The sequence below is a fragment of the Eremothecium cymbalariae genome, chromosome 4 (assembly GCF_000235365.1).
Source record: "Eremothecium cymbalariae DBVPG#7215 chromosome 4, complete sequence".
NCBI lineage: Eukaryota > Fungi > Ascomycota > Saccharomycetes > Saccharomycetales > Saccharomycetaceae > Eremothecium > Eremothecium cymbalariae.
Genome location: NC_016452.1, coordinates 895,135 through 916,905, shown reverse-complemented (window position 1 = coordinate 916,905; position 21,771 = coordinate 895,135). Strand labels below are relative to the sequence as shown.

Sequence of the window (21,771 nt, the reverse complement as noted above, 5' to 3'; positions counted from 1 at the left end):
TCATCGGTTCTACTTTATTTAGAATGTAACATAATCTAATTAGAATCTCGATGAGAAATTATGAATAAAATCAAAGTGTATGTTGTTACTACGGTAGTTTATAGAGTTATTCAATCATTTACTAACATATGTTATAGTTTAGTTGTTCGCGCTTCAGTGGATACCCTCCAAGATATTTTGGATAAGTCTGAAAAGTTAAATGCTAAATCAGGCCCTTTTAGTTGTGTCGTTATCATAGGAAATGTTTTGAATGATACAAAATTTACACCAAAGAGTGATATAACTATCCCCACTTATGTTACAAATGGAGATAGGTTTCTAGGCGAAGAGAATGGATCCATTGATGTTGTTGAAAACTTAACTCTGCTAAATGAATATGGTATCTATGAACTCACGAATGGTTTTAGGATTGGTTACGTTACAACCTCTAAGGAAAATATGAGCTCTAAGAAGGATGAAGTGTTGGAGAAATTTTCCAAGGTTTCTGGCATAGATATGTTAGTTACTAATTTTTGGTCTACTGCTATCAGCAACAATAAAAAATTGTTACTAGGAAACACATTGATAGATGAGGTGGTGAACTTTGCTAAACCACGCTATCATTTTTCTAGTAGCGCCTCAAAGTTCTTCGAAATGGATCCTTTCAAGTGGGATGACGCTGGTTCTATTATAATTTCTAGATTTATTAACCTTGCAGCGTTTGGCAGTGGTCAAAAATGGGCATATGCCTTTTCTATAGATATTGGAGCTTATGAGGAGACTCAAATTCCAGAGAATATCGTTGGCAACCCATATTTGACTACAAATAACAAACGATCCGCTGAATTGCGTAAGGTAGCACCTGTTAAGAAGCTAAAGGTGATATTACCAAACTCATGCCATTTCTGTCTGAGCAACCCTCATGTGCAAGAACATATGATAATATCAGTGAGTTCTTACGCTTATACTACTATTGCAAAAGGACCACTTACCATACCAAGAGGAGAAATGGGATTTTCTGGTCACTGCTTGATTATCCCTATTGATCATATTCCGAAGTTGAACAATGGTGATTCATGTAATGATGTGCTCGAATCGCCTATAGCAAAGGATATATTGAAATTTGAATCTAGTATTGTCAGCATGAATTATAATAATTATGATATGTGCACGTTAGTGTCTGAAATAAACTCTGCAAATTCAATTCATTTCCACAAACAGGTGATTCCTGTACCGAAGTATTTGGTTGCGAAATTTAAAACGGCCTTGAATAGACAACTAAATATAAATACTGAAAGGTATACCAATAACGCCAAGTTCAAATTTCAGGAATTTACTGGTTTTGAAAATGAAAAGTACCGGGCATTGGTGAATGACCCTTCCACTAACTATATTCAATTTACATTATATGAGACCCCTAAAGCGCCTATTAAAGTTTTCATTGCTACGTTCAGTCCGGAGGAGCGTATAGATTTACAATTTGGTAGGCGAGTTGCTGCGTTTCTATTGAAATTACCAAAGAGAGTTAAATGGGATTCTAAGATATGCCAGCAAACCAAGGCACAAGAAGAAGAAGAAACTGAGAAATTTCAACTCGCATTTAAGAATTTTGACTTTACTAATTAAGAATTTAATTTACGCTTATTCCGCATTTATCTGTAAGTAATAAAATACTTCGGACATGCTATGTATTAGAAAATTATATATTTAATTTTTAGCCATCGAAACCATCATTTTCATTATCTTCATCCAACTGCAACTTCCTTTTCCCAGTATTTCGCATGGCTGCAAGCTTTGTAGTAGCAACCTGCTTCTTCATCCTGTTTGTCATCTTTTCGATCTGAAGCTCTGCATCTTCAGATTCTTGTTCAGCGTACTGCATAACCAACCTACGTCCCAATAAATGGACACCTTCCAATTGATCCATAGCATTTTCAGCTTCTTTAGGTAACAAGAATTCCACGAAGGCAAATCCTCGAGCGGATTTATCGAATTTTTTGGGAACTCTAACTGATTTGAGCTGTCCGAATGAACTAAATAATTCAAAGATATCTTTCCTAGTGGCTTCAAATGGTAAGTTTTTAACGATGATTTTGCCGTTAATATTCTTTTTAGAGGTCTTCGCAGTTGATGCAGTCCCCTGCCTGTGTGATAATTTCAACTGAATCTTATGACCATCGATAACAGTACCTTCCAGTGCTGAGATAACTGCATTGGCTTGCTCCTTAGTCCTGAATTCAACAAAACCAAACCCCATTGACTGAGTCTTACCTTTACGTTTTGGATCAGGCTTAGTCTTGATTTGCGCAACAATGAACCCAGCAAAAGATTTGAATTTGTCTGTCAAGTCTTCTGTTTTTGTAGAGAAATTCAAATTTTTAACAAAGATAGAAGTGGTTGGTCCATGTACTTGAGTGTCTAAATCGTCGTGTTCATTAAGTGTCTCATTCCGATTTGCTGCCATAACATCGTCGACCGTTGCCTTGGCTTCTTTGAACTTTTCTTCGGGTTCTGTTGTTCCATCTTCAACCAATTCATCACCCTCTGCATTTCTAGAAAAACAATTCTTTGGTCCCTTTTCCAAATACAAGATACCCTCTTTAAATCTTTTATATGACAATTTGGAAAATGCCGCCCTAGCAGAAGGAACATCTCTGTATTGAACGATAGCAATGGTACCACTTGGTGGCATCAACAGCCTTAGTAACTTTCCAAAGGGTAAAAATAATTCTGCCAATTCCTCACGAGTAGTTCCATGTGGAAAGTTTTTCACTAGGATAATACGATCATCACGATCGAATGCATTTTTGTATTTTTGGAACGCAGTCAAGTCAACACCACGGAGTTCGAAATATTTCCTGACATCTCCAATAACATGAGCTTCTGCTAATGCTTGTTTAACTGCAGAACTAGAATTTTCAGGATCAATTAATTGAGATTTCTCCATACCCAATTTTGATGCCACACTGCTCAAGATTGCATCTTGATTCATATATAACGAATTCCATGAAAAAATCTGTTGGGCAGCTGATGCCTTTCGCTTCAATTCCTTTTGTTTCTTTAGAGGTAAATTCTTTATGTCAAATTCATCTAATCTATGGCTCTTTTTTGGGTCTGCTGGAAGAATGTGAAGAAGTCTGCCTTGGAAAATTTGTTTATCCAATTCAATATATGCATTCACGGCATCATCTGGATTCTTAAATAACACATACGCAAACCCTTTTGACTGCCCTGTCCTAGTATCCACCGCAATATGGATCTCTTCTATTTCACCATAAGGAGCAAATAATTGTTGAAAATCATCCTCCTTAGCTGTATACAAGATATTCCTCAAAAACAAGCGACCTGAAGCTCTAATCTTTGAAAGGCATTGTTCTTCATCAGAAATTGGTGGAACTTGTTTTTCTTCAATTTCTGATTGCTGTTGTACAGGAACCCCCGGTACCTCAGAGGATATCGAAGCTTGAGCTGCTTGGTCTTCACCGTCTCTAATCCTAACCCTACGGTTTTTTAACCAATCCAAATCAGATACTCCTTCATCTTGTGCCAAATTATCGTCTTTGTTTAACTGTGTATTTTCAAAGGTATCTAGGCTCATCATTTTAGTTTCTTCCTCTTGATCTACTGGCACATCTTGTTCCATTTTTGTCTTATCCACATCTATATATTCCTCATCACTCTCTCCGTCTGATAGTTTAAACATGTCAACATCTTCATCTTCTTCTGCTCCCTTTAAGACTTTCAACAATGGATTAGAATCATCTCCATTATTACTATCTTCGACTTTGTTAGTAGATACAACCTTCTCCCAAGAGGTAACCTGATTAGATGGTTTCATCGTATCAATAAACTCCTGGAGCTGTGCATTCTTGGCAATCTCAGCGTCAATACCAGGCTTCGTTTCCTTCCTATGCTTCCTCTGATTCTCCTGCAACAACTTATCCTCCCTCTCCCGTAGCCGTTTCAGAGCTTCACGTCTTTTTTCTCTCATTGGAACAGGAACCCTTGGATCTGCAAAACTTTTCGCCATAGACACTTCGAGCTTACAAGTATCAATAAAAGACCCATCGAAATATTCAACTGCATCAAAAGCATCGGATTCAAACTTAAAACCAACAAACGCAAATCTTCTAGATTCGCCATCTTTATTCTTCATCAATTTCACATCAGTGATCAAGTTGGTAGTATCTGAATGAACTTTCTGCAACCGCTTATAAAAGTGGTCCTGAAGGCGATCTTCGTTAAGATACTTCGGTAATCCCTTCACAATAATACGTGACATCCTCTGGATTAAAGATAGTAGTCAACAGGTGGTTTCTATTGACCTTTCTTGACAGCTAAATGAGATGAGATGAGGTAAAAGCTTAATATAAAAGCCTATACAAAAACGAAAATTTTAAAATGGGGATGAGACCTAAAAAAGGAACGTTGAAAAATTATTAAAGAGTCACGTGACAAGAATATATAGATGCATAACACGTATATGCAGTGCAATTCAAAAGAAGTAAGCACGCTTCAACGTCATCACAGGGAAGTAGAGTACATTTGTATAGTATAATGGGACAAATACAATATGCTATATTCAAATAGGATGTCTTTTTGTTTTGCTCAGAACGAAATTCTGCCTCCCCTAGCTCTAACCACTTTGACGTACAATATCAATCTTCTCAAAAGCTTTGTTAATTCTCCCTTAAACATAAATAGTAAGCCCTGGACTAGGACTCCCTTAGTGATTTGAGGGAGGATGCCCTTCCAATATGCACCAATCCCCTCATTGGTATACAAGTAGGCCAAAACTTCACACATGCTGTCAAACTGGGTACCACTTTTTTGCAAAGAGGCTTTGGCCACAATCAATGGCTGGGTGATCAATGTGGACACAATCTTAGACAATACACCTAGAATAAAATTCTGAATTGGGCTCAATAACGCAGCAGAATCCAACAACTCTGTAGCTGATTGAACCACACTTGAGGGGTAAAGAACATCTTTCAATTTTTCATAGGTAGCATAGGTTATTGAGGGATTGATGGTTAGAACCAATGAAACCTTGAGACCTCTCCAAAACCCTAAAAGTGAATTGTGTTGTCTATAAATCTCCTTTGCAATAGTAGCAACACCGTTACCATCCGAGTATCCTTGTCTGGTTTGCTGTGTTGTTGCAATGACATTTACAGGATTAACAAAGAATTGCGAGGTCCCAGCAGCCACAATTCCCAATAAAAGTTCCTCAGGTGTGGTAAACTTAGTAGCTTGACCTTTGGACAATTTCACCCTGAAATAGTACTTCCTAATCAACGAATACCAAAAGAAATACGAGAAACTTTGTAAAAAACCTGCAACTATCGAAGTCCCAAGCCCTCGATACAACCCCTTAATCCCTTCCTTCTTGTATATACGAACCAGAACATCCAACGCATTCTTATAGGGCGTATTGTCTTGCTCCTCCTGCCCTTGGCTCTCGCCAATATTCTCGATATCCCGGAAAGGAATCGGCTTCACCCTATTCAACTTCTTCGACCCAGACCGCCCCTTATCACCTTTCTTACTCTTCCTTTTGCTCCTTTCCTTCTCCGTGCCCCCCTCGTCACCGCTACTGCTACTACCACTACCACCCTCCTCTAACACGTGAGACGTATCAGGCGTCGGAATATTGACATATTCCTCCTTTAACTGCGTCTGCACCAGAGTCTTAGCAACATCCAGCGGATAAACGGCAACATTCGCTAGCGAACTCGCAACACCACCAATTAATGCATTTTCAAAACTTGCCATTGCTTGTGTGTAGGCTATACTTCTATCTGCGTTGCGTCTGATATTTTCCCTTGCCTTTTATATAACAACCATCCTCAGATTCAATTTAACAACTGCTTATAAACCCCGGACACCTTAATGGGAAAAGAGTCCCTGATTAATTCAACACTTGTGGAGTAGAAATAAAGGTCTTAACGCATCCAAAACCCGAATGTTCTTGGAATGTGGAAATGTACTGTAACGGCATCAAAAAAGGAGGACAGAAGGATAGAAGGAAGCTATAATATGGCTTAGAAGCGGGGAAAGGCTGCAGTAGAGCATTGTGGTGATGGTGAAGAGATATATATACATATATCCAGCTTGAATAAGGATACATGCCCGAGGGTTTGGTTTCAATGAGCGATGGTGGAGCATTGAAGGGGGTTACCCGGGTTTCTAGCGACGGCCATCCAAAGAACGTAGAAAATTCATCGAAGTTAACTCCTTTGGTGGTCTTTATTTGATGGATAATACAAAGTTTGAAGGTATTATAAAGGGGATTTGGTGTTGTTGAGATATTATTAGGATGTCGCAGTATATTGGGAAGACTATTTCTTTGATTTCTAATAATGACAATCGTTATGTTGGATTGTTGGAAGCGATTGATTCGGAGCAAGGAATTGTGACTTTGAACAATGTGCGTTGTTTTGGAACAGAGGGACGGAAGAATTGGGGACCTGAAGAGGTATATCCTAATCCTGCGATTTATAATTCAGTTGTTTTTAATGGGAATGATGTAAAGGATTTGAGTATTTTGGATTGTGCTTTAGAGCAAGTTCAGCCTGCGTTGCCGTCACATTTGATGGTGCCGGCGAATAATGAGGCTGCTGTCGGTCGCGATGGTGTTCCTGTGCAAGGTGGACAGGTGCCTCCTGCGGTTGCTGGGTATGGTGTTTATGCTCCTGAGAGGAAGGAGGCTGTCAGGGGTGGTGGTAGTACAGGAAAGGGGCCGTCGGTGGAGAAGGCTGACGTGGTGGATGCGAAAGTGCAAGCGGGGGCAGGGAACAATGATGGGGAGAAGGTTAAGAAGCAGCAAGGGAAACCTAAGATTGCAGTTCCTAATAAGGATTTTGATTTTGAATCTAATAATGCCAAATTTTCGAGGACATCCGATGGGGTCCCCGAATCTAATCGGGAGTCTGAACAGGTTGAAAACGCAAATAACAATCAAAACGACGAGGTGTTTTATGATAAAAAGTCCTCTTTCTTTGATTCAATCTCCACGTCAACTGAGGCCAACACAAACATGAAGTGGCAGGAGGAACGCCAGTTGAATATGGACACATTTGGTCAGGCAAGTGCTAGACCAAGGAACAATAAACGTGGGCGGTTCCGTGGGCGTGGTAGGGGTCGTGGTGGTCGTTTCCCAACTAGGAACCATGGAGGTTACCGTAATGGCAACACTTTCAGAGATACCAAAGATGTGCCAGCCGTATCAGAGAAGGTTGAATTTTAAACCACAACTCATATAAAATAAAGAGAAGACAGGGTGCGGATAGTAAGCAAGATACAGCTTTATAACAAAAATGAAATGAACTAGAAAGAAAAGAAAGACCCCTACAGTAAGCCTTAGTTGCATATGTAATATTCTATTGTTACCCCTTTGTTTATATATATACACACACACACACACACACACACACACAATAATATATACCTTAGTTACGACATAAAAAAAACGTACATACAAATATGCGTGCTAGAACCTTACATGGTGTGGATAACAACGGTTTTTTCTGCCATTTTCTCGAGTACTCCGACCTTCATCTCGTTTCATACTCTTGCGCATGTCAAATGCATCTTTATCGTCATCAACCTTATTCAATGAGTTCGGATAGCCGTCTTCAAGGCTATTATAGTATCCAACAACACGCCTGTACACATTATACCCAAGTTTCTCATATAGCTTTATCGCTAACGAATTGTTACACTTCACAAACAGATCTATAAAGTTCACCTCATGTGGTCTAAAGTCAGTAATAACCTCTAACGTATTACATAGCATAGACGCCAAGGATATACGACGATAGTCTGGTGCAATAGTTACCGCAGTAATATGAGAATGCCAATCCTGCCCCTTACCCTCTGTTTTAGCCATCATATACCCACTAATATGTTCCTGGTTAGGTAAACTTGTCGTCTCCAAAGATTTAAAGAATAAAGAAGGCCATAGGATTAAGTATTCAAAATAGAATTCAAGAGGAAAATTCTCTGTAAATATGTCTAGATTGACGTCATTCAACTTGAACAAATCTGTTGCTTCAAACGGCTGGATTGAAGTCATATGACGGCGGCGTAATGGTTGAGTGAATCCAATTCACTGTCTGTGTAAAGCTAAAAAGCTTCTCTATGGTAATCGTGCGTACGAAATATGTAAAAGAGTAATCAACGGATTGTTCGAGAGTTTCCTCCACTCCATGTTCTCTATATTACTTACGTAATCACATGCAGCAAAAAAGCAAAAGCTCTAGCGGTGTAGGCCAGGAATTGATGATACAAAAAATAAGTATGGAAGTGTCAATACGTATTAGCTAAGCAAATAGCGGTTGCGATGCTGCACAAAGGTTTCAAAATATTGGTACGATTAATAGCGAGGCCGTTTGGTCTTCTCTTGATCAAAAACCATTTTATTTGATTGCTTGAAGTAATTTCTCTTTCAAGATAGTGTGGTAAGACTAGAGACAGTACGAAATTTAAATTATATTGTATAAATAAAAAGTTAACTTCTTTGTTTCCCATTAGTTCTACAGAGTTTACATGGTAGTTAAAATTTAGTTGGATATTTACATTTGTCACACTGTGTGTCTTTCTTTGAGTAAACATAGATGTTCAGGACCAATTTATTTCAAAACAAAATTGATGCATATAGCAACCATACTGCCAAAAGAAAGCTGCTCAAGCTTTATGACGGGGATGAATTAGATACATTTCTGTACCTATCTGAGAAAGGTGAGCTGGAAGACGCACAAATGATTGGCTCATACTTGGATGGGATGGATGGCGATACACGCGCGTTCCATCTGTTCATAGGGCGATTGCTGTGTCTGTATGATGTGACACATGAACAATATGTGAATTGCTTATCTGAATTTGAAAAATATCCTCGAAATGTTCTGTACCCTAAGTTGGATAATATCTTCGAAGTGCAGCATAACTGCATCGGTTTTCATCCCTTAGGACAATGCTACAAACGGATGAAGCAACGGTTTGATGCTGAAGTACAACAGCTTCTTCGCAGGGCATATAATCAAAGGAAAGCCATCGAAGAGCAGTTGTTTAAGAGGAATCCACAAAGAAAGGAAAGCCTGAAGTTCTTGGAGGCAAGAATTTCCACTGTGATCAATTGGGAGGATCAAGAATGTCTAACTGCTGGTATTTATGACAAAGAACTACAAGACAACATGGTTGCGTGGTTTATACGGGTAAACAAAAAGGTTATTGAAAAACTATCCAGTCGCACAGCAAGAATTAAGACATATTGTAAGTCATGGTTAAACCTCGAGTCACAGAATTGCTGTTATTGGAGTGTTTTGGAAAGCGTTCTTCAAAATGACGACATTTACTATGATTGTATGTTAGAAAAGCTCAAGAGGAAGGCTTTTAATCAGGTGGCACCCGCAGGTGACATTATCACATTATCTGAGTTTCAAGAAGTAGCAGAACATTTCAAAACTCTGAGATCTTCGTTCATATTACCACAGGACTGTGATGACAGTTCTCCAGAACAACTGTCACCGAAGAGCAACGCTCCTCCAAAGTCTCCCTTACCCACCGTCACCAACAAAGTATGTTGGAAAAGACCTAAGCCACGTATTACATTTTCTGGTAAACTCACTAGAGTTTACCATCCATATCAATCACCTGGTGACTACTTAATCGATATTCCACATAACAACTCACTTGAACCTGGTCCGTTGGATGTCGAAACTACATACCAACAGTTTTCTACAAAGTTTAAGGATGTAACGGTGATATACGTGAGATGGGACTTTGTTGAAAAATCGGGCCAGTCGCCAGGAACCGGACCATTTGGATGGTTTTTCCTAATGTTCAGGAATGGTGGATATGTCCCCGTTTACATTACTGAAAGGGTGCATAAGGTTGTCTTTGAGCAAAAGGATGGCTCGTACAATAAGCATGTAGAAGATGATGAGCTGAACAAAATGAATTGGCCCGATGAGTTAAAAATGCCAGTTAGCAACAATAGGGTATGGGAAGGTCGATCTGTGTATATACCTATGGATGAATTTGCGAAAGAGCTAGTATTTAGAACTAAAGAAGCTGTTGTTGGAAATTATATCAGAACAATGCGAGAGTTGGAAGAATTGGAACAGTTATAATCACAACAACATACTTTTGAAACGACTATCAATACTGCTACTGCTAACAAACTTCAACAGATAATAATAAGATAATAATCGTCTATGTAGAGCAGGAATGTTCTTCAAGTAGAAAATCCAATTTAAAATTTAAAATTTAACTAACATACTAGGGTGAGGATTATGATTGTTATTCATCACGATGTATCCTCCCTTTCATTACAGTTGCGTCTGCCAACAAAAGTAATATATTTGGACCTTGTAAATCCATGGATAAAATACGCGATTTAAAATATTCGCCATGCAGCAGCATGGTCTTGTCTTCGTTTAGATTTACTGCGAATAAAGAACGGGAACAGACAACCAGAAATCCACCAACCAGATCACAAAAATTCTGTTTTAGTAATATATCATCTAATTTGATATTAATGTTGCACACCACACTCGCACAATAGGTACTCTCCTTAAAAGTGGATTACAACTGCTTGTTTGTTGGGATGATCCGAGGAAACTCTACCAAGACTGACATACCCTTATATTTTCGAACAACGTACGTCAAAAATACTGAACCCTTCCCTGCATAGGGCAAATGAGGGTTTCTGTTGTCAGTTGAATAATGATGAGAGAAATTCAACAGTTCAAGAGTCTGAGAATAAACATGCGGAACCGAACTACTCCTCATGTGATCAGACAGTGCCACCCTTGTATGTCGAATCAGTTTCGATCCGTCAAACCCTATAAGATTTATAGCAAATGGTAAGTCAGAAATATAGCACAAAACTGGATCTTGGTGCTCTGTCTGTGCCAATATAAAGTCAAAAACGAACTTTTCCAGCGTCAATTTAACTAGTTTATGAATTTTAGCATCACCGCCCAATCCAACAATTTTGTGCACGTTTACAACATTGCGTGAACAACTGAAACATAGCAGCTCGCCATCTTTGGAATTGAAAAATTCAAGATACTTCATGTCATTTAGGTACAATTTAAATACGAGTACTTGATTCCAGCTTATATCATAAATAATACAATCTGTTTCCCCACAGGCATAGTAATAATGACTTTTAGTAATCCCTCCCGTAACAATTTCCCCACATGTCACGATTTCCATGTCACAATCCACCTGCTCTTTCAGTTGAATTGTATCATCATAAAGCTGAACGGTTTTAGAAAACCATACTAATACAGAGCCGTTAGCTGTGAACTTCAAGCCCGATAATCCAGTAGGAAATGTAGTCTCCTGCCATTGAACCGTGTAACTGCGTTTGGAAGTGTCACTGTTGTTTTATGTAACCCTGGCAATTTCCGAGCATCAATAGCTAGACGATTCATATACAATGCCAATTTCTGATCATTATCTTCATCCATATGTCCGTCAATATTTTTCGACTCTTGTTTCGCAAACTTATTGTTTAACACATCAGCCAATGTTAAGGATGAATCTTCAAGAAACTTGTGCAGAGTATTCTCATAACCATGCTCAGCTAAGTAGCGTAAAATCGACAATTTTGTAGCCTCTTCTGCCAAACCCTTATTATCCATGATACTTGCACACGTATCATCAATGATACTTGCACACGTATCATCAATGAATGCCAGTTTATCTGTGATTAAGTGTATATGAATTGATAGTATATTAATCCATACAGCATGAATATGTCAATTCAAAGATCTGAGGACGCGACTGCTCTGAATTACACCCATACATACAAAACTATTTACACCACACGTACACCACAACAATAAGCCGGATGGCTGCGATTTACAGCAGGACACCCAGAAAACAGAGGAGGCGCGTCGCTCGATGATGCGTGGGTGGCCCGCTGGGAAGGGGTCCGCCCACAGAGCTCTCCTGTAGACTCCGATCCTTGGGGATTTCCGCCTAGCGAAAACAGGCTGGGCAGAGCATCACAGGCGACTCTCCGCCTAGCACAAAAGATCCCAGGCTGGACGCGTAGGTAGGACTGAGCCGAGAATTAGGCACACTCACGCTCGAGCGTTAGCGTGAACCTGAGCTAGCGTCTCTCGTTTGGGAACACCGACGCTTTAGACAGCGTAAAAAACGTGTAACTCTTCAAAATAGCTAGAGTTTGACTAGAAGGTGTTCAGTAAGAACTTGATAATAACTAACAACCAAAGATGGGTAAGGGTAAGCCAAGAGGTTTGAACTCCGCTAGAAAGTTGCGTGTCCACAGAAGAAACAAGTATGTTAGAAAATGAATTTCGTATGGAATATGTGCAAGCCGATATAGCCCTTTTGTTATATGTCGAGAACAATGCAACAGACAGTGTGCTTAGTGGGGAGGAGATGTATGTTATTTTCGGATTGATTATCATGTGGTCGGGGGCGAAGAAGAGATGATAGAAGTGTGAAGTGTGAAGCAAGAGGAAATGATGATACCGATGGGATAGGTTGATATGGTAGCATGGTGGGAGGCTATATACACTGGCGCATATTCAAAATTTTTGGATAATTTAAGCGATTTTTAATGATACTAACATGTATTTTTTGTTAACAGCCGTTGGGCCGAACTGTCCTACAAGAAGAGATTGTTGGGTACTGCCTTCAAGTCTTCTCCCTTCGGTGGATCATCTCACGCCAAGGGTATTGTGTTGGAAAAGATTGGTGTTGAATCCAAACAGCCCAACTCTGCCATTAGAAAGTGTGTCAGAGTTCAATTGATTAAGAACGGTAAGAAGGTGACTGCTTTCGTCCCTAACGATGGTTGTTTGAACTTTGTTGACGAAAACGACGAGGTCTTGTTGGCTGGTTTCGGTAGAAAGGGTAAAGCTGTGGGTGATATTCCAGGTGTTAGATTCAAGGTCGTCAAGGTCTCTGGTGTGTCCTTGTTGGCTTTGTGGAAGGAAAAGAAGGAAAAGCCAAGATCCTAAGCGGAATGTTTAAGATGGTTGCGCAATGCTTTTTCTTCTGTACATCTAATAAACAAAACATATATAAAAATGTATTTACCGATATTTTTATAATTGCACGTTTTCCGTATTATTAAGACAAGTTTTTAAAATTATTAACTATTTAACAAGGATTGTTTGCATGCAGGTGTTGGGTAGTTTCGACGTTGTGAGTTGTAACTTGTGTTACACTAGATTAACAAAACAAACCAAACAAAAAATACGGCGAACACAGGCGGAGAGAAAGAGAGGGGGGGTGATATTCCTTCTATTTGGATTTCTTGGATTTGGCTAACCTGGAGTTGAGTCTCTTGTAAAGGTCGCTGTTATTTAACGTCGAACCGACGCCTGTTGTTCTGATACCCGTCTGTACGTTAGAGACATTACTCACGGGCGCGTATTTGTAGTCTGTAGTTGTCTGTGCAGGTGCAGCGGCCCTGTTTCTTCTTGCAGCAGCTTGTTCATATAGTGACTTGTGTTTCTCCTCGTCCACTGCCGTTTTCTTTCTCTTCTTGGATTTGGCAGAATCTAGCACCGCCTTCTTTCTGTGTTTCTCGACATCGAACTCCATCTTGAACACCCTCTTGTCGCGATAGTTGTCCGATGCACCTATAATTGGCCTTGTCCATTCAGCAACCAGTCTATCTGCCAGCCGCACAAGTTTAGGCTCCACACGTTTCGATTTAGAATAAAAGATAACCACCTTCCCCAGCCCGCTCTCCTTCAAATGCTCAGTCTTGATAGGCAGGTTTTCAATCGCCGCAAACAACGACTTCTGTATTTCAAAAGACGGCAAAGACCCATCGGGAAGCGGCTCCAGCCAGATCCGCACACTCTGCAGAAGATTGTTATCCAAAATAGTATCCGCCAAGTTCGCCTTATTCAATATACTAACCACTTTTGGCAGCAAAACAACCTTCTCCATAGCAACAAGACTATTATCCCCCGTCTCTAACCTCCGATTCAACGTCTCAATGTCCTTCTGCGCAGCAACGTTCATCTCATCCTTCAAACGCAAAATCTTCTCATCCAAATATTGCTCCAAATCATCCTCATCCTGCCTCGAATGCCTGACCTTTGGCTTCTTCAACAACCGCTCCATCTTCGCCTCTAAAACCTGCCGTCTCCCAAGACCCTCCCCAAACCCGCCATTGTCCACCGAATAACTCGTCACCGGCAGATTCAAAACACTTCTCCTATTCACCTCAGCCCCATCCTCATCATCGTAATCACCCTTGTCAATATGCTTCCGCTGTCTCTCCACTACAACTTGTCCGCTTGTTCCCTCTTCACTTAAACCAACCGATCCATCCTTCGCCTGCTCAACTTCCTCAACCATTCCATCAACCAGCTTACCACTGCTTTCCAAATTACTCATTAATCAACCCAAAATCCCCTAAGATACCACTACCGGCTTTCTACACTCCTAATAATATAGTATTATAATACATGTATACACAGAACTCATTTCTCCATTATTTCCAAATAATTTGGGCTCTTTCGTACAACATGACAGTAAGTCAGAAAAAGAAACGTGAGGCTCTTGTCCGGAAAAAGTCGAATTTTCAATAAATTCGATGAAACTCTGAAATTAATGGATTCTAGTTGGTGTTTAATGCTCTTTAAGCAAGATAAATAGAGGGTTTCAGAGAGTACCGGTTACTTGATTTTGAGAGATATAATGTTTGGATTCGCACAGCAACAGCCATCTGAAGAAGAACTTAAGAAACACCAGGAACAGTCCAATAACACTGTTAAGATGGCAGCGTACGGTGCGGCGTTCTTGTGGATTTCTCCTATATTGTGGAGTATTTTCAGAAAACAGTGGAAATAAGGCTGAGTTGTGTAGCAAGGGGCTGAGAGTGTGAGGGTGAGTGTGGGAGAGGCGTTTGCGTGCTTGCCATATTGTGTTTTCGTGTAATTTAGAAAGTAATTTGTACGTCACGTGTAAATAAAAGAGGTTGATTTTTTTAGTTATATGATGGGTTTTTATTGATATATATATATATATATATATTATAATGTGATGCTCTCTCGTATTAAAGGTATTGTGGTGGGCCATACAGTGTTATCGTGTGTAGATGAATCGAGTTGGTAGGGAATTTGGAAAGAATTCTGTTGCTTTACGGTATTATTTTTATCATAGGAGTAGCAAGGCATTGGACGAGGTTTTATTTCATGAGCAGTTGGGTTCGAGGCTGGCGCGGGCAGGGAAGTTAGAGTTCTGCAAGTCGGGGTATTCTAAGGTTATTAATAGTGGTCGGACGCGGGTTCCTTTTATGGATGTGGTGATATCCAGTGAGGATTCGGTCGGGCTTTTGAAGGTTCTTTTCAATATTGCTGGGATACGTATTGGAGGGTCAGGGTTAGTTGAGAGAAATGGTGCTATTGGGGCGGCGAGGGCCTCCAAAGAGAAACACTTTGTGACGTTGGGAAAGCATGACGAACTGATTAATTATAGAAAAGGTTTGTGTTGGGCTGAAACGGCTGATGGCTGTTTGTTTCCGTTGGATGGGAGTATCAAGTATAAACTGGATGGATGCGGGGAATTGGCAGAGAGAGCCATGGATAGGGATGATGCATTGATGAAGTGGCGTGGTGCGTTTTATGATTCTTATGCTGGGGAATCAGCTGTCTTTTTGAAACCGATTTTGTTTGCTGGTTATATCAGTTTGCCGGCACCCATTAAGCACTGGATGCAGGAATGTTTACCCCCGCAGGAGTTTTCGCAGGTAGATATGAAGCTGTCGGATAATCTGTTGTATGGTTTTAGAGGGTTTAAAGGCCACTGAAGGATGCATTTTTGGGGCGTGTTTAAAAAAGTTGTTACATTTTCTGTATAGTAAACTTGTATATATATATATATACATATGCTTCGGCTGTTGATATTATTTATTTTTTGAAGTATTTATCGACACTTTGCATGTCTTTGTCTAGAACGTCATTCAAGTAAATCAAGCCGCGTTGTTGGTTGGCTAGGATGTCAGCAATTTTGTTTACACGACTAGAGACTTCTTCATCAACACGTCTTTCGTCTCCGTCGATGTGGTGATCGTCGATCGACCCATAAGAGGTTGTTTTGCCGCCACCATTTTCTGCAATGACAACTAAGGTGCTATCAAGTTGGTTGCTGAGAGTTCTGACACGTTCTTTGAGTACAGCTAGACGGGCCCATAGCTCGTTGTTTTTGCCTAACCCTGATGGGTCATTGCTGCGATCCAAGAGTTTTCTAAATTCAGATACCAATGTTTCTTCTTGCACGCTCAATGGTAGGCCTTTATTTTTCAGGACAGCAATTTGTGTAGCCAGTCTCATAATACGATGTTGGATTTTGGAGTTCCGTGCTTGGGCTTTGAGGATTCTTGCGGCAGTGTCCAATTCGTGCTTTTGGGAAACATTGGTCAACTTTTCTAAGATCTGTGAAAGAATGATTCGTGCTTGGGCGACATGATCCCTCTGAAGGTTGTGGCGCTGGTTTATATCTTCAAAGCCCTTGACCTCAACAGGAATCACATTCGCATTAGGCTTGTTCGTAAGCGCTTTATCCCAATCTTCCTGTGTTACATTTGACGGTTTGGTATACAGCATCGCTTCGGTCTCATTACACTTGTTATAAACAAAAGTTCTCAATTTAGATCTTTGGCTACTTGGGTCCCATGAATCTCTGCACTTTAATATTTGTTCTTGAATCTGTTGGGGGTAGTTTGAATGCAGCATCTGCATTTGCATCTGCGTTTGAAACTGTAGTTGTTGTTGTTGTTGTTGTTGTTGTTGTTGTTGTTGTTGTTGTTGTTGCTGTTGTTGTTGCTGTTGCTCCTGTTGCTGTTGCTGTTGCTGTTGCTGCTGTTGCTGTTGGTTGTTATTCACAGACTGATTTGAAGGCTGCTGCTGGGACCACGCAAATGATGGCTGCGTGTTACTCAGTGCTGTTGAGCCAAACAACCCTGAGGATTGTTGCTGCGGCTGTTGCATAGATGCGTTATTTTGGCCAAACATACCTCCACCTGTTTGTGCAGATATGGTGTTCTGGCCAAACAAACCAGTCCCAGTATTGGAAGGAGCATTATTCTGGCCAAATAACGTTCCCGAGTTAGAATTATTGTTGTTTGAACCAATGTTAGACCCAAATAATCCATTATTCATGCCACCAACGGCAGAATTTTGGTTGAGGGTGCTTGTACCGCTATTTGGATGACTATTAAACAACCCTGTTAGAGAAGGGGGATTTTGAGATGGATTAGAAGATTGTCCAAACAATGCACCACCGCCACCACCACCGCCACCAACACCAATACCAGCACCTACAGCTCCACCCACCATATTACCTTGCTGTCCCTGAGCAGCTGGAACACCCCCAATTGCCGAATTATTCTGGTTATTGTTACTCTGTCCAAATAAACCACCACCTGTCCCCGTTTGCGTTGTAGAACCGCTACCAAACAAACTCACTCCATTCGTACCCGTTTGAGTATTTTGCATACTCCCAAATAACCCACCACCTGTATTGCCCTGAACGCCTGTTGTATTAGATGGATTAGAAAATAAACCACCACCAGTATTTTGAGACGCATTGGAATTGCTACCAAAACTAAAACCACCTGCTGCAGGCTTGGCGCCAAATAAACCAGCACCCGAAGTGGCAGAACCAGAAGTAGCAGCAGTATTACCCCCGAAATTAAACATCTTGCTCCGCTTCTCACTATCTAACGCAGTATTTCGAGAGGTGCTTTTGTAGCAGTTTTATAAAAAGTTTTCTGAATCTTATATCTCGCGTCTACGTAACTAGTGATAGTTGATGCTGGGGCTCCACAACCGGGTCCTTCAAGGACACATATAAGTTACTGAGGATAGAGGCTTTTAGAAGGACTTCTTTCAGTGTTTTTATGTCCAAGTGTGCTACTTATTGAGCATTGATAGTAGTGTTTGTGTTATTTTAGGGTATTTTTTGCTGTTCAGGGCACATTTGTCAGTTAAAATGGATACTATGCTGTGAAAGTTTTGTAATACGCTGTGGTAATCATTGTTGAAACGCTTCATTAGTGGGGATCCAAGCCCTTGAAGCTCGAGTAGGATCGAATGAGAGCATCTTAGTAGCTTGTCCAGCTCGCTCAGAAGTAGTGCACCTAATTCATCATCAATGTCTATGGCGTCCGTAGACATGGCATCCAACGATTGACACAGTTTCTGGACCAATTGGAAACAAGAATGTATTATGCCATGTCTTTGAAGTAAAATGTTCAAGCCGTCTAAGGATTTTAAATATTCAACCGTGTCCGTGACTGTTTCTTTGGTATTTTGTAGGTCAGTCGTCACAAGGGTTTTTAAAGTAGTATTGAACCTTGCAAGGTCGTATCTGACTTGTTGGATGTTGCTTAATATATGGCTGTCCTCTTTTTTGGAAAATTCCTCACATAGAGAGCAAAACTCTAGATAACTCTCGTTTACGTCATCTATAAGGGCGTTGTTTAGTTCCTGCTCTAATGACTTTAAATGTTTCGAAAGTTCATCAATGGAGACATAGTGGAGATTGTTGGAAAGTAAGAAGTGGTTTACATCAAATTCCTTCCCTTGATCTGTAAGAGCATCAGCAAATAGAGCACGGTTGATTTCCCTAACCACTGGAAGCTCTAAGTCCTCGAACAGGTCGTCCATTATACGACTGGTTTGTTTCGCCCCAGTAGAAGTGGGTTGTGATTCAAAGATGTATTTGTTGCCGATTGTTTGACGGAAAAGAAGATGAACAAGGGAAAGGAATATATTATGGCTAACCTTATGAAAAGGCTTATTGGATTTAAAGTGATTTATAGATATCTGGCTTTTAAACCCAATAATGAAATTTTGAATTAAAATATTATCACGTGATTTATAGCACTGGTAATAGATACCATTCTACTCAAGCTTTATTGATATTAATGAACATTATAACGATATTGCTATGGATTGGATTCTACGATGTTGAATTCAACTTAACTTTGTGCTTTTAAAAGGCAGATGATGAATTGCACTATAATTGCAATAACGCGTCCAACATCTTTTTATAAGAATTCCTAACGCGACTTCTGAAGTAAGGAAGAGAGTGCAACACAAGACTGAAGAGTCCACAATGCTAGGGGTTAGTGATAAATTAGTATTTGCATCTGGTTCAAAGACTTTGGTTGCCCTATCAAGTGACCAGGCCAGTCTTTTTGCTATTAATAATAACCAATTGACCAAAGTATTGTTGTTGGAAAAACCTGAGGATGAACCAGATATTCTAGAAACATGTCAATCTCCAACGTCTATTTCATCATCTAGAGAGGAGATTTTAGTAACATCTGTGAATGGTGACATATTTCAGTATACTAAGGATGGTATATCCAATCTTTTGTTCAGATCGGTACTTCCATTGCGTGATTGCGCTGTCATACACAGTGGTAAAGCATGTATAGTAGGAGGTGATGATTTAGAACTCACAATCATTGAGCTTGAATCCCATAAGAAGGACACGTTAAAGTTAGATGAGCAGGTATCTCAATTATCCTATAATGCCCAAATGAACATTCTCGCTGTAACGTTAGTCAATGGGGTAATTGACTTTTATTCGTTAACGTCAATGGCGCCTAATAAGATAAAAAGTCTGGAAAGCTATGCGGTTGCTAATTTTTATACAGATGAATTGGAAGATGCTGAGTTTAGTGATGAGAATAGGATTTGTACACGAGTTTCATGGCATCCTCGTGGTTTGAAGTTTGCAATACCGTGCAAAGATTACACGGTTAAGATCTTCAACCTGAGCGATTTTTCTTCGACAAAAACGCTAAAATCTCCCAACGATTCCTATTTTACAAACCTTCTCTTTGATCCATATCAGGGTAGGTACCTTGCTGCTACGGATTTAGCTAATCGATTGTTTGTTTGGGATGTTAATTCAGGCAATTTACATTGCTCTAAAGATCTCGATTTCAAACTCTCAAACATGTGCTGGAGACTTCATAACGATCAATTAGAACTCTTATTTGGTACATGGAATGGAGAAGTCGTTACTGTGCGGCCTATAGCTGGTGTAGATTATTTCATCAAACACAAGTCCGTTACTGAAGATGAAATAACTTCAAAACCTAAGAATGCGTTATTCCTTGAATCTGATGATGAGAATACCTCACACGTTTCGACGCCATCATCTGTAGATAATGACCGTAGGGAGCTTATTCCATCAGAAAACATGTTTACTGACATTGAAGATGGTGAAAAAAGCGGTGAAGGATACAAACGAACTTACAACTTTGAAGACGAAGAGCAGTTCATTGATGATGATGATAATGCAGGGTACATAACTAAGAAGCCCAAAACAAAGGATCATTATGTTGCGTCTTCACACAAATATTCCAAGTATCGTCAAAAGCCTTACAAGTTTAATTATAGGCCTATTTCACCTGGCGGTACGCCATTTGGTTCTACAGATAAACGTTATCTAACGATGAACAGTATTGGTTATATATGGACAGTTCGGGGAAATGTTGAACAATATACAGTAACTGTATCATTTTTTGATGTTGGACGTTATAGAGAGTACCATTTTGAAGATTTGTTTGGCTACGACGCCTGTTCGTTAACTGAGGAGGGGACTTTGTTTGCCCAGAGTAAAACTGGTCAATTGATGTATAGGCCCCATGACAGCTTCAAGGATACAAAATGGGTTACCAAAATTCCACTCTCTCCAAATGAGAGTATTACTGCAGTGGCTGCCACACCAACAAGAATGCTTGTCGCCACCTCATTTGGCTACTTCAGAACTTTTAATGAGTTTGGGGTTCCACTCTCTCTAGAAAAAATGACACCAATAGTTGCACTTGCTGCTCAGGGACACAAAGTTTTCACTGTACACTACTCCACGTATCAGGGTCTGTCATACTCTTTATTCGAACAGAACCCGCAAGCTGGTAACAGATTCTATCAAAGAGAGTCACAATTACCAATAGAATTACCTTCGTTCAACAATGAGACACACGCCAGCGCTGATGAAACCTTCAATGAATTTAATCCGCTGGGCATTAGATCCATCTTCTTTTCTAATTTCGGCGACCCCTGTATATTTGGACAAGACGGTGTGCTCCTTGTGTTGTCCAAGTGGAGAAACACTATGGAGAGTAGATGGATTCCACTAGTTGACACAAATCTGGAAATATGGAAACTTTCTGGTGGTAAACAACCCGATGATGTCCATGTATGGCCGTTGGGTTTAAATTACGATACAATGTACTATATACTCATCAAGGGCAAGCATATATGGCCAGAATTCCCGTTACCGCTCCCCTCTGAAATGGAAATTAGAATTCCAGTTCTAGATAAAAGTTTGGCATTGAGGGATGAAAATTTAGAGGATGAAGAGGTAGTTGTTCCAACTGTATTGGCCGCTGAGGAGGAATTCCTTCGTTCTAAAGTCTTGAGTGAGTTGTTATCAGACACATTAGAGCATGATGGGGAGCTCTACGGCAATGAGAATGAGATATTACAATCTCTAGCGGGCGTCCGTGATAAGTCATTATTGCGTCTCTTTGCTGCTGCTTGTTCAGACCAGCATTCTGATAAGGCTCTATCACTACTGAGAGAGATAAAGCAAGATAAAGCGCTAACGGCAGCGATTAAGATTGCTGAAAGGGCAGAACTTATGAATCTAGTAAAAAAAATCAACGACTTGAGAGAGGCAAGATTTGAAATTCAGTATAACAAATTGTGAAACATTTCGTATATTATGTAATTCATAGATTACAAGGACTGCATTAAGAATACT

The 21,771-nt window shown here is 40.1% G+C and overlaps 13 protein-coding genes and 1 further gene across 13 annotated transcripts; 7 read left to right on the top strand and 7 right to left on the bottom strand.

Annotated features, from left to right (window-relative positions):
• Positions 1–60: 60 nt before the first annotated feature.
• Positions 61–1,605, top strand: DRN1 (Drn1p; the record flags this gene model as incomplete). The annotated part of the gene is made up of 1 exon (XM_003646261.1): positions 61–1,605. The coding sequence occupies one exon, from the start codon at positions 61–63 to the stop codon at positions 1,603–1,605; it is 1,545 nt and encodes a 514-aa protein (XP_003646309.1).
• An 88-nt stretch (positions 1,606–1,693) lies between these two features.
• On the bottom strand, positions 1,694–4,261 carry MRD1 (RNA-binding ribosome biosynthesis protein MRD1; the record flags this gene model as incomplete). The annotated part of the gene is made up of 1 exon (XM_003646260.1): positions 1,694–4,261. One exon carries the CDS (start codon positions 4,259–4,261, stop codon positions 1,694–1,696), a length of 2,568 nt encoding a protein of 855 aa, XP_003646308.1.
• Positions 4,262–4,587: 326 nt separating this feature from the next.
• On the bottom strand, positions 4,588–5,754 carry ANT1 (Ant1p; the record flags this gene model as incomplete). The annotated part of the gene is made up of 1 exon (XM_003646259.1): positions 4,588–5,754. One exon carries the CDS (start codon positions 5,752–5,754, stop codon positions 4,588–4,590), a length of 1,167 nt encoding a protein of 388 aa, XP_003646307.1.
• Positions 5,755–6,298: 544 nt separating this feature from the next.
• Positions 6,299–7,228, top strand: SCD6 (Scd6p; the record flags this gene model as incomplete). Its single annotated transcript, XM_003646258.1, has 1 exon — positions 6,299–7,228. The coding sequence occupies one exon, from the start codon at positions 6,299–6,301 to the stop codon at positions 7,226–7,228; it is 930 nt and encodes a 309-aa protein (XP_003646306.1).
• A 243-nt stretch (positions 7,229–7,471) lies between these two features.
• NAT3 (peptide alpha-N-acetyltransferase complex B subunit NAT3) lies at positions 7,472–8,056 on the bottom strand (the record flags this gene model as incomplete). Its single annotated transcript, XM_003646257.1, has 1 exon — positions 7,472–8,056. The coding sequence occupies one exon, from the start codon at positions 8,054–8,056 to the stop codon at positions 7,472–7,474; it is 585 nt and encodes a 194-aa protein (XP_003646305.1).
• Positions 8,057–8,597: 541 nt separating this feature from the next.
• Ecym_4442 (uncharacterized protein) lies at positions 8,598–10,112 on the top strand (the record flags this gene model as incomplete). Its single annotated transcript, XM_003646256.1, has 1 exon — positions 8,598–10,112. One exon carries the CDS (start codon positions 8,598–8,600, stop codon positions 10,110–10,112), a length of 1,515 nt encoding a protein of 504 aa, XP_003646304.1.
• Positions 10,113–10,281: 169 nt separating this feature from the next.
• On the bottom strand, positions 10,282–11,633 carry Ecym_4441 (the record flags this gene model as incomplete).
• A 597-nt stretch (positions 11,634–12,230) lies between these two features.
• On the top strand, positions 12,231–12,983 carry RPS23B (40S ribosomal protein uS12; the record flags this gene model as incomplete). The annotated part of the gene is made up of 2 exons (XM_003646255.1): positions 12,231–12,295; positions 12,611–12,983. The coding sequence occupies 2 exons, from the start codon at positions 12,231–12,233 to the stop codon at positions 12,981–12,983; spliced, it is 438 nt and encodes a 145-aa protein (XP_003646303.1).
• Positions 12,984–13,269: 286 nt separating this feature from the next.
• Positions 13,270–14,379, bottom strand: SPN1 (transcription factor SPN1; the record flags this gene model as incomplete). Its single annotated transcript, XM_003646254.1, has 1 exon — positions 13,270–14,379. One exon carries the CDS (start codon positions 14,377–14,379, stop codon positions 13,270–13,272), a length of 1,110 nt encoding a protein of 369 aa, XP_003646302.1.
• Positions 14,380–14,682: 303 nt separating this feature from the next.
• TOM5 (Tom5p) lies at positions 14,683–14,835 on the top strand (the record flags this gene model as incomplete). Its single annotated transcript, XM_003646253.1, has 1 exon — positions 14,683–14,835. The coding sequence occupies one exon, from the start codon at positions 14,683–14,685 to the stop codon at positions 14,833–14,835; it is 153 nt and encodes a 50-aa protein (XP_003646301.1).
• A 247-nt stretch (positions 14,836–15,082) lies between these two features.
• Positions 15,083–15,793, top strand: Ecym_4437 (uncharacterized protein; the record flags this gene model as incomplete). Its single annotated transcript, XM_003646252.1, has 1 exon — positions 15,083–15,793. One exon carries the CDS (start codon positions 15,083–15,085, stop codon positions 15,791–15,793), a length of 711 nt encoding a protein of 236 aa, XP_003646300.1.
• A 100-nt stretch (positions 15,794–15,893) lies between these two features.
• NUP57 (FG-nucleoporin NUP57) lies at positions 15,894–17,684 on the bottom strand (the record flags this gene model as incomplete). Its single annotated transcript, XM_003646251.1, has 1 exon — positions 15,894–17,684. The coding sequence occupies one exon, from the start codon at positions 17,682–17,684 to the stop codon at positions 15,894–15,896; it is 1,791 nt and encodes a 596-aa protein (XP_003646299.1).
• A 213-nt stretch (positions 17,685–17,897) lies between these two features.
• COG2 (Golgi transport complex subunit COG2) lies at positions 17,898–18,653 on the bottom strand (the record flags this gene model as incomplete). The annotated part of the gene is made up of 1 exon (XM_003646250.1): positions 17,898–18,653. The coding sequence occupies one exon, from the start codon at positions 18,651–18,653 to the stop codon at positions 17,898–17,900; it is 756 nt and encodes a 251-aa protein (XP_003646298.1).
• Positions 18,654–19,104: 451 nt separating this feature from the next.
• CTF4 (chromatin-binding protein CTF4) lies at positions 19,105–21,717 on the top strand (the record flags this gene model as incomplete). Its single annotated transcript, XM_003646249.1, has 1 exon — positions 19,105–21,717. The coding sequence occupies one exon, from the start codon at positions 19,105–19,107 to the stop codon at positions 21,715–21,717; it is 2,613 nt and encodes an 870-aa protein (XP_003646297.1).
• Between the last annotated feature and the right edge of the window lie 54 nt (positions 21,718–21,771).